The 15,728-nt window shown below is 38.8% G+C and overlaps 1 protein-coding gene across 1 annotated transcript; it reads left to right on the forward strand.

The window, feature by feature from the left end:
• Positions 1-1,514: 1,514 nt before the first annotated feature.
• Positions 1,515-13,662, forward strand: LOC117499566 (myelin and lymphocyte protein-like). The gene is made up of 4 exons (XM_034152026.1): positions 1,515-1,665; positions 10,633-10,797; positions 11,651-11,824; positions 12,625-13,662. Exons 1-4 carry the CDS (start codon positions 1,579-1,581, stop codon positions 12,697-12,699), a joined length of 501 nt encoding a protein of 166 aa, XP_034007917.1. The 5' UTR covers positions 1,515-1,578; the 3' UTR covers positions 12,700-13,662.
• Positions 13,663-15,728: the final 2,066 nt, after the last annotated feature.

Consider the following 15,728-nt stretch of genomic DNA (forward strand, 5'->3'; position numbering starts at 1 on the left):
TGCAACGTGTTTAACAAATAAAATACCCACCAAAATGCAACATTTATTTGATGAATTCTTTATTTTTAGCTGTTATTAATATGTACAAGTACAGAAGATTATATCACTAATTGGTATTTTGAGATATCCTTTTTCTGTTCTTCACTCTCTTGTATATGGGATTAGTTTTGTATCATAAAGATAAAGCAACACTTTCTCAGAATAAAGCAAAACTATGAGTTTAAAAGAAAAAAAACTGAGTCAAGCAAAAAAAATAAATTAAAAAAATAAAACTATAAGTTGCAAACAAATCATTTGTGTAATCATGTAAACTATAAGTCTTTTATCTTTTTTTTAAACATAGGTTTTTGTTTGCAGTTCTTGTTTCTTCTTTCTCAATGATCAGACTTTTGCTCTCGCTCCTTCACTTTTTGAAGTGGCACTCCCCTGTCTGTCTTCCTCTTTCTGATATTTGGCATACACACACGCACACACTTTACGTACAGTATTTTATTCTGTTTATTTTTACAGTGACAATGCACACCAATCAACAATATTGATCATTCGAGCAAATGAGCCATCATTGTAAATGTGCCATGTTACAACCGTCCTAGGTGGTCCGTGTTACAACCGTCCCAGGACCACCAGTCATGTTTTCACCCCCTGTGAACCTGCCTGATTGCTAGCTTGACCCATATTTAGCTAGTTATATTTTTAGCTTACAAAACAGTGATTCTAATAATACTAGTTTGGATTCCTAGACCTTTGACCTCAAGACAGTATCCAAAAAATACATCATATCATTTTTGTAAATTCAGAAACACACTTTTGCTGATAGCTCCTTTTTTTCACAGCGATCTTTCCATCTAACTGTGCATGTGCAGAGTGAGTTTCATCACTCTAGCTTGTTTGTGATTGGAGATATTGAAGGCCTTACAACTGCCCCGTGTTACAACTGCCCCGTGTTACAACTGCCCCGTGTTACAACTGCCCCGTGTTACAACTGCCCCGTGTTACAACTGTCCCTGGTCTCCCTACTTGTAAAAAAAAGTTTTGTAATTGTAAAAGAATATGTTGTACTTGTAAAACATATGCTGTATTGGTTTATGAAACATGATTTATTAGAAAAATGTAATGTGTTTGATAGATACGTTTTTTATTTGCAAAACTAAATGCATTAGTTTGGAAATGGTGTTTTGTATTTGCAAACCACATTGTGTTTGTTAGTGAATGATAAGGCATTTGTAAAACATGTAGTTTGTTTGTGGAGTTATGGCAGGAAATTAGAACCATACACACACACACACACACACACCCACACCCACCCACCCACGCACACACACACACACACATACACACACACACACACACACACACACACACACACACACACACACACACACACACACACACACACACACACACACACACACACCAAGTTTCGATCTGAGGAACGTGGAGTGGGGAGGAGACGTAGAGGAAGGTGTGGCAGGAAAAATGGGGGTGGGGGTGGGGGGGGGATGATGGCTTTAAAAAGGCAGAAATGATCAGGTTTCACATATCATTCTACAGGAAATCACACACACAGTGTTTGGGACTATGGCTTCCACCACCATGGGCGATGTTCTGCCTACAGGCGGCAGGGTCTTTACATCCATCCCCGACCTGTTCTTCATCCCTGAGTTTGTGAGTTTCCTATTTGATTATTGCAGAAGGATATATCTTTTTTGATGGCGGGGAAAAAATTATCTTCTCTTCAAAAGTGTTATATTTTTATGGATATTTTGTACTTTTTTGCCACCAATAAAATAATATAACAGTTTTAAATGTTGTAGTTAGGGCAATATAGCCAACTTCTGGCGATTGTCAACGGGGGGGGGGGGGGGGGGGGGGGGGGGGGAGTGGAGTACAGAGCTTCATGACCGCGGAACAGCTGTTTTAGCGCAGGGCTGCTATACAGCCCGACGTTAACAGCAGCCCTGTCTGTGCAAACGTGTATTACAATTAAATCACGGTCAAATATGTTCATCTTGTTGTAGTTGTAGCCCCCTTGCCAGCGATTCTCTAGTTTAGCAAACTCAGCCCGACTCAGCCCTGTTTGTTGGCCACGATAGAACCACGATTTTGTCGGGCCAGAAAAGAGGTGCAAAAGTACGTAAAATATATGAAAGAAATATAATGAAGTAGAAGTAAAAAGTTGTGGAAAATGGAAATAATGTATATAATAATGTACCACAAATGTGTACTCAAGTATAGTTCGAGAGAGTATACTCTGTTTCATTCCATCACCCATGTCTTTTATTTATCTGTTACCTTTTTGCACATTTCCTCTATACCATTCTTAATTCGGGTCAGCACCATTTTATTATTACTTGCCGCCCTGTCTGCCCCCCCCCCATTGCTTCTCTGTGTCGGATAGGAATCTGTGATGTCTTGTTTTGGACATCAGTGTTTAAAGAGTTGAGCAAACAGAGCAGAGTGACCAAACCTATGAAGATTAGAGGATACAAGGATAAGCCGATAAAACCGGTTTCTGAGAGCCATGTCATTAAATAAACAGTTTTATACTGATTATTGCATTTGCATGGCACAGAGTCTGTCAACTCTTGGCAACTAGTTGGGTTGGTCCTTAGATTTGTTTCCATCTGAATTGAAAACCATAGTGCTGACAAACAGAGGTTGCCATAGCAATAGTAAAACAGGTTTTAGAAAAATAGGTCAAGTAACTCAATGTAACTTAATCGCAGACTATAATATATATGGATGATGAATACTATATAATATCCTTGTCTGTTAGCCTTGTGACAATGCAACAATATCTGGATTTTTTTTAACAATGCTCTATATCTGGGTCTAAACAGTTACATTATAAAAAATTCAGCACAAAACATCAAACACTGCACGTCACAACAAAGCATCGTCCTGTCTTTTAAAGAGGATTGTCTTTATTCTGCAGGAACAATACAACAACAACATTTTTTTGAAAATCCAAGCCATTAAAGGTTATAAAAAGTTACACTTCCAAAACTGATGCTAAAACCTCTTTTTAAACTTATCTTTCTTTAATTCCTTTCTGACAAGATCTTTTAACATTTTATAAATACTGGATACTGCTTTTTGCTTTTATTCCAGCTTTTCACAGCCGTTTGGAATGGCACCATATGTCTATAAAGTGTTGCAATGATCATGAAATAGTAGTCCACTTTTCAAGAAGTTCAGTTAGTCGTGGCTTACAAACAGCTCAAACTGTTTTGCTTTGGGCTTTTCATGCTTTTGTTTTGCATTCAAAAGTCAAGATGTGACATGAAGTTGCTTAGAAACTCTTAAAACCTGCCATTCCCTAAATTTGTCATAAGGTGTGACTGTCCTTTGTGGATTAACATGAGTCAAAAGTCAATATTTTATTAAAGGACTATAACTCATCTGACTCTGTTATAGACCCCTTGCAGTTTCTGTTCAGGGAACTGAAGATTACATCAGTGTGAGGAGGTGGAAAACCAGCTTTAATTGCAGAGGGAGGTGTAAATCTAAACCAACCATCCACTCACATGGTTAACTTGCTGTCTCGGGTCTTTTTTTCTGGCTGCTGTCCAGTGCACCTTTTCATGAAATAACTGCTGCTCAGGTATGGAAAGGTACTACTGGTAATGTTTGGGGTTGGCGCGGTAAAGTAGGCCCCGGCTCCACGGGAACGCATACGGCAAAACGCATCGGAGTAACGCAAACGCAAACGCAAAAAAGCTTCCGCCCACACGCAATATACACCGGATTGTGTCAAGCTCCACGAGACGGCTCCGTTTACATCCAACCGCTGGAAAAGCTGCAGTACATATGCCGAGCCTGTACGTGGAGCTTTAACTTCCTCCACAAAAGCAGCAACTTCCTCCACAAAAGCAGCGAAGAAGAATGGTTGTCATGGCTGCACTTCTGTTTATTCTCCGCGGTGGGGGCCGAGGGATCCGGGCAGAGTTTTTCGCCGGTCAACGTGTGTTAAAGTTTAAATCTTCCGGACAAAATTATAAAAGTGCCGGTCAAAGGTCTTCTTTGTTATTTATTGAGCTTTAAAACAAATGAATAACGACGTTATAATGATATATAATAATAAAATACACGGAGGCTGTCTCTTTTTCCTCTCTTCTGACAGCGTCAGTGTCTGTCTCATGCAGCAGCTGATCCAGTAATGATGACTCTACAGTAAAAATAAACAAATTTATAACTAGTTTAGGTAGTTTGAGAGGTAATTAAAATAGCTAAGGGTGATGATCTGACTTGAAGTGTGTGTTTTCCTCCCGCTGCATCACAGCGGGAGGAGCTGCGTGTCTCCCTCCTGTCAGATTAGACTTCACTCGCGTTTATGTCCATATCGAGATAAAGATAAATAATCTGAATTCAGTGTGCAGTGTACTTTTGCGGGGGTGAGCAGCAGAGGTGGGGAGAGGCGGGGCTATTGCGTCGTCATTATCAGAAACGGATGACCGTATAGGCTACCACACGGCCCCGTTGGACCCCCCAGAGCGCTCCGTTCCCAGATCTATCCACCTTTGGACCCGTTGTCGTTTGCAGGGTCTGTTTCTACGTTTCCGTTACGGCGTCGTCTAGCTTAAAGGGCTATACGCATGAGAAATATGCGGATTCGACCCGTTTTCGTTCCCGTGGAGCCTAGGCCTTAGATGAAAAATAAGGAGCCACTCCCCACGCCCCTCTGAGAGATATTTGGTTAAAAATAACACAATGCTGCTCTAGGAGGACATTCAGGTGATAAGGTGGGGGGGGGGGGTACCTTGGTTGGTGATCAGTGTTGGGTGTAACGCGTTACAAAAATAACGGAGTTACAGTAATAAACCTGGTGTTTACCCTTCGGGGCTGCGCGAGCCGAGATGATGTGTGTGTGCGTAGTTGAACCTTTTCATATTTAAGTTTGTAGCAAGTAGAGGGCTGCTGCTGTGTGTGTGTTTGAGTGTGTTTGAGTGTGTGTGTGCGTGCGTGCGCATGTATTACATTTTGGAAGTAACTTGCCCATCACTGTTAGTGATTGGCTAATGGTTACACAAGCCAAAAAATCGTTATGACATCATAAAGTGACACACGTCACACGTGTTTATGTATAAAAGACATGAAAAAGTGGATTTTGCATAATAGCTGACCTTTAAAGGGATACTCCACTGAACATCTACTTGACTCTAAAATGCTCACAATTTGGAAGCACATACTGTCGGGCTCTAAAAAAGTATTTTAGACAGCTTGGATTCATCCTTGAAATGGATGAATTAAGATAAACTGTATAAAGCGCTTAAGGCGGGGCCCTGCTCATTTTTATGAAAGTTGCTCAGTAAAAGCTGGCCTGACTCTTGAGAACAATAATCTTCTGCATTAAGCACCTGCATTTACTTAAACCTGCCTCCCAGTAGCTCCACCTCGCCTTGTCTCAGCTCAGTCAAATACATGGAGAAGCATTTAAAACCCTTTAGGACCTATTTATTTAAATAAGGGCTGTTCATGTATTCATACTGTGGAGTAACCTTGTCTAACTATTGATAGAGTGATTAACAGACGTCTCTTTCCCAATGTAAGTCAATGGGAAAAAAAGGTCTTGTTGGGCCCAGTGGCGTCACGTGACTGACAAGGGATAGTTCAACCGTTTAGACAAAAAAAGGTTGCTTCAATGCATGGTTTATTTCCTGGTTTAGGAACAGACTTTGAATTCCAATGGCAACCAATAGTAACGTTGAATATATATTTAAAAAAAGCCACAAAACAAGCCACTACGCACTAACCAATCACTGATCTATACAGTATGTTCCAAAGTAATTTCTACACATAAGTAGCAAATGAAGCTATTAATTGCCAATGTTGCTTTCTTTTGGTAAACCAGAACAGATAAAGCATTACTTTCAAAGTTGAAAGCACATTTTAAAACTATAAAGAATAGGAAAAGCTTTATACATCCACACATACATATTTCAAAGCTTTCCCTAATGTTAATTGGACAAACTCTGTTTAAACCATCATAACTTATTTTCAATTATATTCAAGATTGCAAACTTTCAAATATAACTTTCAAGCGTAATGTTAAACATCTAGAAATGTTCCCATCACGTCTCGTTTGGAAAAAATCAGTCAGTTAAGCAGCATTCAGTTTCAAATACGGTTAGTGTTAGGAATAACATAACTCGACTCGCTCCGGCTTGGTCTTCAATATCAAGATACATGTATTTATTATCCTTGCAAAAATGGAAGTAGTCATCACATACAGAGCTGCGTGGGACAAATAGTTCCCAGAGTAGAGTCCTTAGGCGCTTTCACACCGGAGTACTTTTTCCAGGAATAGTTCCGATAGTTCCTAGGATTTTGCGTTCACACCAAAAAGATCTGGAACTAGAACTTTTTTTTGCGAACCTTTTCACCCCTTTTTAGTCCCTGCTAGAGAGCAGGGACTTTCCTGGGGAGAAAAAGGTTCCCATTTCTGATTGGCTGGGCGAATTGCAAACCACGCCCCGTAAAACTCAGAAAGGTTTTTGTGAAGACTCCCAGCAGCTTCTACTGAAGCCAGTCCCCAACTCCGGGGACTTCCAGCCGGGGACTTCGGGTGGCAGTATACGCCGTGAAGTTGTTTGCGGCCTGCCAGTAAACCCAAAGCAGAAGAAGAAGAAGAAGTGACGTCAGCGGCTCCCTCAGGGACTTATTCCGGTGTGAACGCGATTTACTAGATAGTTCCAGGAAATAAAAGTTCCAGGGAAAAGTTCCGGGAACTATTCCTGGGAAAAGTACTTGGTGTGAAAGCGCCTCTTGATATGCTCATATACAAGAGAGGGTGTTACAGCCAATGTGATGCAGAATACCGGTTCAAAGCAGTATTCTGTGCTTAGTTCTTAGGCCTGCATAAGCAATAAACATGACAGTCATATGTCTATCTCCATAGGGGCTGAATCGTCATGTTAATCGTTGTCACATAGCTATCATATGCCTAAAACAGTGTGTCCTGGCGCTCTTCTATGTAATAATACATCCTGTCATGTACACAGCTACGTAGGGCCTTTGTTATCATGTGCTACTCTGATATTAGAAGACAACATTCAGTATTTTCCCAACAGAAAGGAAAACATGTCTTTGTGACTTTGAGGTTAGAGGGAGCATCTGAGGTGTAATTCAGAGTTTGTTTTCATAAATGAATGCATTATTGTAGATCAATATTTGCTCCACCTGCAGTTGACTCAGGGCTTGGCACACTCTTTAGATGTGGTCATCATTAGTCTTTTCTAAATGTAGTCATATCGTGTTTACACTTCACACAGCCGAATGACAGCCTAGTTTCACTGCATATGTGGGTTGAATAAAAAAAAAAAACGATTCTCTTCTCCAACTTTTATTTCACCTTTTACTTTACTTTATGAGGTGAGTTACAGTTGAATGGTTAAATAAGCTATGCTCCAGTGCTTTAGACTGAATGATTGTATTATAAATGTTACAACACCAAATGAACTGGTGCTGACAGTTTAATCCTTAACACACCTTTAACAGTTAGACCGTTAAAGGTGTGTCAGTTGTTGAATTGCTAAATTCTAATATTGTGCATGTCTATGCTTGCTAATAGAGACCTGTATTTCACTTTTGTTTTAAACAATTGGTTTGGCATCCATTGTGTTAACTCGTGGCGCACGACATGTCTTGTGAATTCTCCGGCCGAAGCTCCAAATAAACCATCAGTGTTTGCCATCAAAGTTCCTGCTCTCCTCGTGTCTCTCTGAGTTTCGTCTCCATTGCTTCATAAGTTTCCATCACAAGTCTCTGTTTTAATTGTGCCACAAAATCATTCAGTTTTATTGCAAAATAATAGATAAAGTACGATGGCCAACACGCCTCATCGGCCCAAAACACTTCCATTATGAGTAACAATCAACAACTTACTGAAACATGCCCAGTGTTTACTAAAAGCTCTGCATAAACGAAATATATATCAAATAGAAAATGCGGAATGAATCTCAAAACACATCGGAAATGGGGACACTAAAAAGTGAAGCACACAGCTGGGACTGTAGTGCTTGTTGATGGTCGGGGAGAATAACATTTGCATCGTTTCTGAAACTGCAGCATGTTTCCCCTAATGGAAATAGTTTGGGCCGTTGTAAGGCATTTGCAACTGTCGGCCACCATATTAAAGTGGACCTATCATGCTATATTTGAAACATATATTGCAGGGCCATACCTATATAAAACATGTCTTTTTTTTCAAAATACCAAACAGATCCCCCATTGTAGCCATCCCTCATACTGCTCAAACCCCTCTTTTGCAGCCCTGTTAGAGAAACGCGGATTTTGGGTCCTTAGCTTGAAAAAAAAAAAAGAGGAGGCGGAGCTAATGCCTGATCAGAATTCTACCGGAGATAAAGTTAAATTCTGCTGTGATAAAACGCCATCCTGTTTAAACCACGTCAAGGATTATTTCTGAAACAGTATGGAGCTCAAATGCTTTTTCTCTTGCAGGTTTATCACAAGGTGAGTTCTTTTTTTATTTCCTGCTTTTTAAACACATGTGCTCTCTAGGACAGGTTAGCTCTGAGTGTTAGCGAGGCTTGCTAATGTAAACAAAGACGAGATTACGTCCAAAACACGTCAGGCATTGTTTCTGATAGCAACTTTCTGTGGGTCCGCCGCCACTATGATGTCACAGCGGATGGAAATCTGTATCCGCTCGTTGTACACCCGTTTTTAAAAGATTTGGGTACGGAGGAAAAGAGAGAGAGTTTTATTTTCTGACGCTGCGTGAGTTCCCCGACGCACCGGGGACACATATTTATGTATAAAAGACATCACAAAGTGCATTTTGCATGATAGGTCCCCTTTAAAGGACATACAAAGAAACAGGTTTTCCCTGTATACAGTGTGCACAGGAAAGTGCCTCTTTTCATGGAACAAATGAGTTTCATGGCTGTGACGCCAAACACTCTTTTGAGCTTAATGTTTGTCAAAGGAAAGACTGCAGAAATACAAATGAGAGAGTGTGTCTATTTGTGTGTGTGTGTGTTAAAGTGCTAACTATTAGATCCTGTTTTTTTGCATCTGATAATCCCACACTGACGGCCCGTCCACACAGCGGCGTGCGTTGAAGCTTGCCGGCGAGCGTGTCTGAAACTCGACCAACAACCAATCACATGAATCTCCCGCCCCTGACACACAAGCAGCGGTTTGATTGGCTAGAGCTTGTACTGGCATATGATTCGATTGGCTGACGCTTCTGCCGAGGCTTCAAAAGTTGAACATTGCTCAACTTTTGCAGCGAGCCACGCCAGGCAAAGCTCCGCTTCGCTTCCCACAATGCAGTTCGGCAAAAAGTGACGTCACCCCATTCAAAGTGAATGGTGAAGCTTTCAACGCACGCCGCTGTGTGGACGGGCCGTGAGGCTTATCTCTTTACATTTGAAAAGCTCTGGCCCTCCCACCAGCGTTTTTGCATTCCACCTACTCAGTTTGTATTTGGTTATTTAAAGAAAATCAATGAGTCTGGAAGAATCTGCAATCTTATTTAAAAGATAAAACATGGCGTATAATTTATTTCCGGTTGAAGCTGCTTTCACCTGCCGTCCAAAGGTTTGTGTGGAAATGATTTTGCTTACAGGACAAACAACCTGTACTGTGTGTGTGTGTGTGTGTGTGTGTGTGTGTGTGTGTGTGTGTGTGTGTGTGTGTGTGTGTGTGTGTGTGTGTGTGTGTGTGTGTGTGTGTGTGTGTGTGTGTGTGTGTGTGTGTGTGTCGGGCAGGCAATCACCTAGGGTCAAGTTGTATCATAAGCAGTAAATAATACATTTTTTAAGTAGAAAAAGTACTTTTAGTGATAAACAGACAGATAATTTCCACCTAAATCGAGAACTTTAAAGTGGGTTCAGATATTTGTTTTGCTCTCAGGCCGACAACATTACTGTTTTGTTCTTTATCACTGACAGACAGAATCAAAAGACTAGCAGGTGAATACAGTTAAGCATTTAGCTACTAGAAATATTTCCCCTCACGTGTTGATAGGGACCAAAAACAGAGCCAACAGATAGTGAATATTCACCTGTATTGATCAGAAGCCCAGAGACACGACTCCAACAGTTAGATATCGTGTTACATAACGCATGGAGGTATAAAACAGTTTGCTTTACCAACTTCAAAGCTTATGATATGTAAATGTTCTGTTAACAGGGTTTTTCTGCTGCCCCCAAGTGGCCAAAAAATATTTAGTTTTTGATTATTTTATCTTTTATTTGCATTTTAAGAAAATATTCACAAAGCATACATAACAAAATAAACACATCTAGGTACATAGATTAACTACATAACAGATGACAAGTAGGAAAATAAATACTAAAATAATAGTAATAATAATAATATTACAAATAAAAGAATGGATACACTGTTAATACTCAGGTATATATTAATTATATTGTTCTATACTCGACCCATTTTCCCCAACTTAGTAAACTCACAATGGAATAACTTAGTAAATGAAATCTATGTAATGGAGAAAACTGAGAATTAGAAACCAAATGCAAAAAATAATTTAAGGCAGTTTTGCAGATGCAACATTGAAATTTGAAAATGTGTTGTGTTACTGTCATGTAAGAACAAAGCTGTAAAATGCCCCCCCCCCCCCCCCCCCCCTGTGTGACCCTGCAGGTGTTCGGAGGTCTGGTTTGGATGCTGGTGGCATCGGCTGGGGCTGCACCTGAAAACCCGATGGGCTGGGTGATGTTCGTGTCCATCTTCTGCTTCGTGATGACGACACTCTGGTTCTTCATCTTCCTCTGTGGATGCAATCGGAGCAGCAGCTGGCCCGCCCTGGTTAGACACGCCCATCACCAGCTGATTGGCTAATTCAAATACATGGTGGTTCAAGAGTCTGATAAGAAATTAATTAGCATTTTACCTTGTCCTAAAGGCAACGTCATTTTTTATTGTGTTTGTGGTTGGATGCCTTAGATGAGATCTGTTTTTAACACCAGCTGAAGATATTTAAGTAAAATCCTAAGTGTCCGAAGCTTCTATGTGTAATTGTAATGGCGGTTGCAAACAAGTGTCAAAATGGGACTAATAAAACGTCATCAGGGCAAACACAAGTCCATCTTTGGTGGTGATGAGTAGCCAATAGACCAGGATGTAGTTACTTTATAGCTTTACGTTAGCTTTTTACTTCTAGTAATTGCATATATGTCTAAAAAAATCACAAAGTGGTGTTAATATGTGAAGATTATCCTGCTGAACAAAACATTTAAATATCATAAACATCTGTTTGCCACAGAGGTAATTTTCTCCAATATTCGGAAATCAAATGAAAAAATCCCATTGCTTTTTGTTGAGGGAGCCATTTCAACGCTCACTTCCAGGTCTCCCTTAAAACATACGACATCCATTTTGGCAGTAGATAGATTTATGCTTTAAAACCCTTTAATTGCCAGACCAAGAAAAAAGCAATGGAACAATTATTTCTTTGCATTACATTTTTTGCATCTAGAGGTTGTTTTTTGCATAACATGTCAGCTAAATCAGATGGACTTAAACTTTTTTATTTATTTTTCAACAAGATATCAAGCCTCAAATTGTGCACAACCAAATGGTGGCGCTGGCTGTTAAAGGGTTAACTTCATACCTTCATCAACATGTCTCCCAACTTTTCCTTCTCGCTGTTTGTTTTCAGGATGTGGGTTATCATTTTGTTGCGACGGTGTTCTACCTCGGTGCGTCGGTGGCGCTGGCCTTCATCACGGTCCTGGTGGGCCAGGGTTTAGCAGCATTAGCGCTTGACCCGGAGGTGGACCCATTTTTCCTCAGGGAAGCTCGCAAGATCTACAAGCTGCACATTGCTGCAGTGGTATGTCAAACTATCAGAAACACACACAAGCACGCATGTACACATACAGACTTCCTATACCATTCTGATAACTGCAACTTAATAAAGATACAACTCTGGGGATCATAACATGTTATCAGTATTTTGTGATGATTCCAACTTTACTTTAGCTTTTTTTTTTTTAAGTGATAAAGTTTGTGATAATATTAGTTTTTACAAAGTAACTCCATACGTTAGTTATGTAAATGCTTTATTCCAGTGTCACTCCAGCTTTAAGGTGGGATTTTCAGTATCATATACAATGTGTTCTGTATGTTTCAGCTTTTCTGTGAAGCTCTTTTTTTAATTGTTTTATCTTTCAATCAATTGGGAAATAATCTACATGCATCTTTATATCTAACCTTTTTATCCATATAGCTCCAAAATTCATTTTACATCTCCACTAGAATAAAAACATACAATATGAGCCTGAAAAAAAGCAATACAGGTCCACTTCAAATCAAAATGCATCTTAGTAGATATTGTTTAAAGGTCCCCTAACACAATGGTGCTCTAGGAGGAGATTCAGGTGATAAGGTGGGGGGGGGTTACCTTGGTTGGTTATTGGCTAATGGTTACCTTTAAAACAGTGTGTTGACATAACTTAATTCTACTACAATTTGACAATGATTTGACTTTGTTTCTCTTTGTGTGTGTGTGTGTGTGTGTGGTGTGTGTGTGTGTGGTGTGTGTGGTGTGTGTGTGTGTGTGTGTGTGTGTGTGTGTGTGTGTGTGTGTGGTTGTGTGTGTGTGTGTGTGTGTGTGTGTGTGTGTGTTTCCAGGTGATGTCCTATTTGGCCACTCTTTTCTACTTCATGCATACCATTTTCTCTGCCATTCGATGGAAGAGGTCCTAAAGAAACCAAATAACCAGCTGACCTGTCATTGGAGGAACAACAGAATTACTTTTTTGTTGTTGTTGTGTCTCTTAATTTCAAGGTCAACATGAGTTACTTTAAAAGAAAACAACTAAATGCCAAATATCAAATGAAGGACTGAAAGGTAAACAACCAGAATATTGCTAAATGTTATTTGTTTATTGGTCTCGTTATCAAAAATTCTGCCCAAAAATTATTATTAAAAAATATATAATTACCCCACAATTCTATAATCAGTATGGCAGCAGTTTCATCAGAAGGTAAAGAAGACTGAAAAGTTAAAATATGTTTGCAAAACAAAAAGATATATATAATATATTACAAAAAAAACAGTAGTATAAGGTAAATGTGTGTCAATAACTAATTCAACCAAAGATGTAATAACATTTCCAGGAGCAGGATATACATTATGATATTTTTCAAGTTCAGAACACATTTCTTTTCATCGCTCTGCAAAATTTGAATAAAGTGTCGTTGGCTTTATGTGGTTTTGCTGTACAGGTAAAAGGACCAATGACCCCCCCCGAACTTATGGTGTAAGACAAAGTATTTGACTTTTCACAATCGTCAGGCAGTAAACATTTCTACAAACCAAACTGTCATTAAAACATTTCATCCACATTTAATAGCAGATCTTAGCACGTTTAAAATGCTTGTACTGATAAAAACCTGAAACCTTGAATATTTAGAACTTGTTCTCCATCTTGTTTTCTCCATGTTTACAATGAGCAAAAGCTTAATGTATAATGGATAAACTCTCCTCCGTACCCCCTTTTTTTAAAATAACATTTTGATACAAGTTTTTTCTTTTCTTTCTGTTTAGATATACAGTATGTTTGGATGTTTCCACATGATTTATCATTTGAATTTGAATGAAAATTATTTCACTTTACAGGTGTCTTTCTATGTGAAATCTTTGAAAATAAATTGATTGGACATTAATCCTGGCTTCCCTGTTCTTCCTTTTAACTTCTCCATTATTATGGGATTAGTTTTGTATCATAAAGATAAAGCAAAACTATGAGTTTAAAAGAAAAAAAAACTGAGTCAAGCAAAATAAAATACATTTCAAAAATAAAACTATAAGTTGCAAACAAATCATTTGTGTAATCATGTAAACTATAAGTCTTTTATCTTTTTTTTAACATAGGTTTTTGTTTGCAGTTCTTGTTTCTTCTTTCTCAATGATCAGACTTTTGCTTTCGCTGCAGCACTCTCTTTTGGCTCCTTCACTTTTTGTTTGAGATTCTGACACAAACCTCCCAGGTGGGCGGGACTTTCAGGGGTGCGTCCCCATTGGCTACTCAGTTTTTGAGTGACAGCCCACTACACCACAGATCATACAGTGCAACTCATGCAGCAAACTCCGGAGTCCACTCGGCCACGTTAGTGTTGGTGCCTCCTGGGGAGTTTTCATGAACATATCGGACTTATCTTATGGATTGCTGTGCATTATACTTGTGTTGTGTAGTTTATACTTTATTCCAACTTTAAATATTTTAATACCTGAACACACTGCTGCTGTTAAATAGTTTCCCAATTTGGGATTGATAAAGTGTCAGTCTGTCTGTCTATTTATTTATTTTATAGATTAAAAAAACACATCTATGTAATTTCAAGCTAAAGGTGATACACAATATAAACTGTATACTATTATTTTTTCAAAGACATGTTACATTTCAAAAGCATATATTGCTATGTTTAGGACAAACAATTAAAGACTGCTTTAATTGAACAAATTCTATAATATAAAAGTGGCAGATTTGCTTTATTAAACAGACCAGACCTAGTTTGCATACCAACACAATTAGGAACATGCTCACATCTTAATATGTTGGTCTGAAGAGCTGAAGCATTCATACACAATGGATAAAAACTGTGTTGTCTCATTCTATATCCTGTGAGAAAATGATATACATTTAGCATTAAAAATTCGACATAGGCTACTATTCCTAGCCTGAGGAAGATATGAATAATCAACAGATTTGAATGGAATCTCTAAAATGTTCATGTAGAATAAAGACAAAAGAGTGATTATACAAATTACATTTATTGAAATTTGAACCAGAAGATGAAGTCTCAAAGAATGTTTTAAATAAAAGGACATAACACTTCTCACTTAACTAACACAATAAAGAAACAGACCGTATAGTACAGCACAAACAACACAAATGATCAATACTTACATATATGTTCACTTGTTGTAGTATTATAATAATTGAAATGCTGGTTCTTCTGGGGGTCTTCTGTCCACGCTCAGCTACCGCACCGCAGCTGCCTGGGTTATCCTGAAAAGGTACTTAACAGTACATTCTTATTTTTAGTCATGAAGTTAATGACACTTGGTTATAGACAAATGTGTTTATTTTGAATACTTCAAGCATGTTAAAAGTATATTTTGAAGACATGAACATATAAACATGTGTTTATATTGAGAGTAGGAAAAGGGCAAGAACAATTGTGTTTTGTGTTGTGCCAATTGTGAATAAACTCTGGCAAGACCCGCCAAACGAGCAGCAAAAGGCATTTTCTGCTCATAATTTCTCCTGTTCTACAGGAATATAATCTGTCATCGCGCCCTGCATAGCGGGGCCTGCTACACCTGCACTGTACAATCGCTGGAGGACTGGGCTGTAACTCAAAAACTGAGTAGCCAATGGGGACGCACCCCTGAAAGTCCCGCCCACCTGGGAGGTTTGTGTCAGAATCTCAAACAAAAAGTGAAGGAGCGAGAGCAAAAGTCTGATCATTGAGAAAGAAGAAACAAGAACTGCAAACAAAAACCTATGTTAAAACAAAGAAAAAATACTTAAAGTTTACATGATTACACAAATGATTTGTTTGCAACTTATAGTTTTATTTTTTAAATGTATTTTATTTTGCTTGACTCTTGACTATTTCTTTTAAACTCATAGTTTTGCTTTATTCTGAGAAAGTGTTGCTTTATCTTTATGATACAAAACTAATCCCATAATAAATCAGCTGCCTCCATCAGGTAGTCTCTCAAA

Source organism: Trematomus bernacchii, unplaced genomic scaffold (genome assembly GCF_902827165.1).
Source record: "Trematomus bernacchii unplaced genomic scaffold, fTreBer1.1, whole genome shotgun sequence".
In the NCBI taxonomy this organism is placed as follows: Eukaryota; Metazoa; Chordata; class Actinopteri; order Perciformes; family Nototheniidae; genus Trematomus; species Trematomus bernacchii.

What these genes read in the sequence shown, in the direction of transcription:
- LOC117499566 (XM_034152026.1), top strand. Translation starts at nt 1,579, where the DNA reads ATGGCTTCCACCACCATGGGCGATGTTCTGCCTACAGGCGGCAGGGTC. An exon ending in TGTTCTTCATCCCTGAGTTT is followed by an intron (nt 1,666 to 10,632) that starts GTGAGTTTCCTA and finishes GTGACCCTGCAG; the next exon opens with GTGTTCGGAGGTCTGGTTTG. An exon ending in AGCTGCACATTGCTGCAGTG is followed by an intron (nt 11,825 to 12,624) that starts GTATGTCAAACT and finishes GTGTGTTTCCAG; the next exon opens with GTGATGTCCTATTTGGCCAC.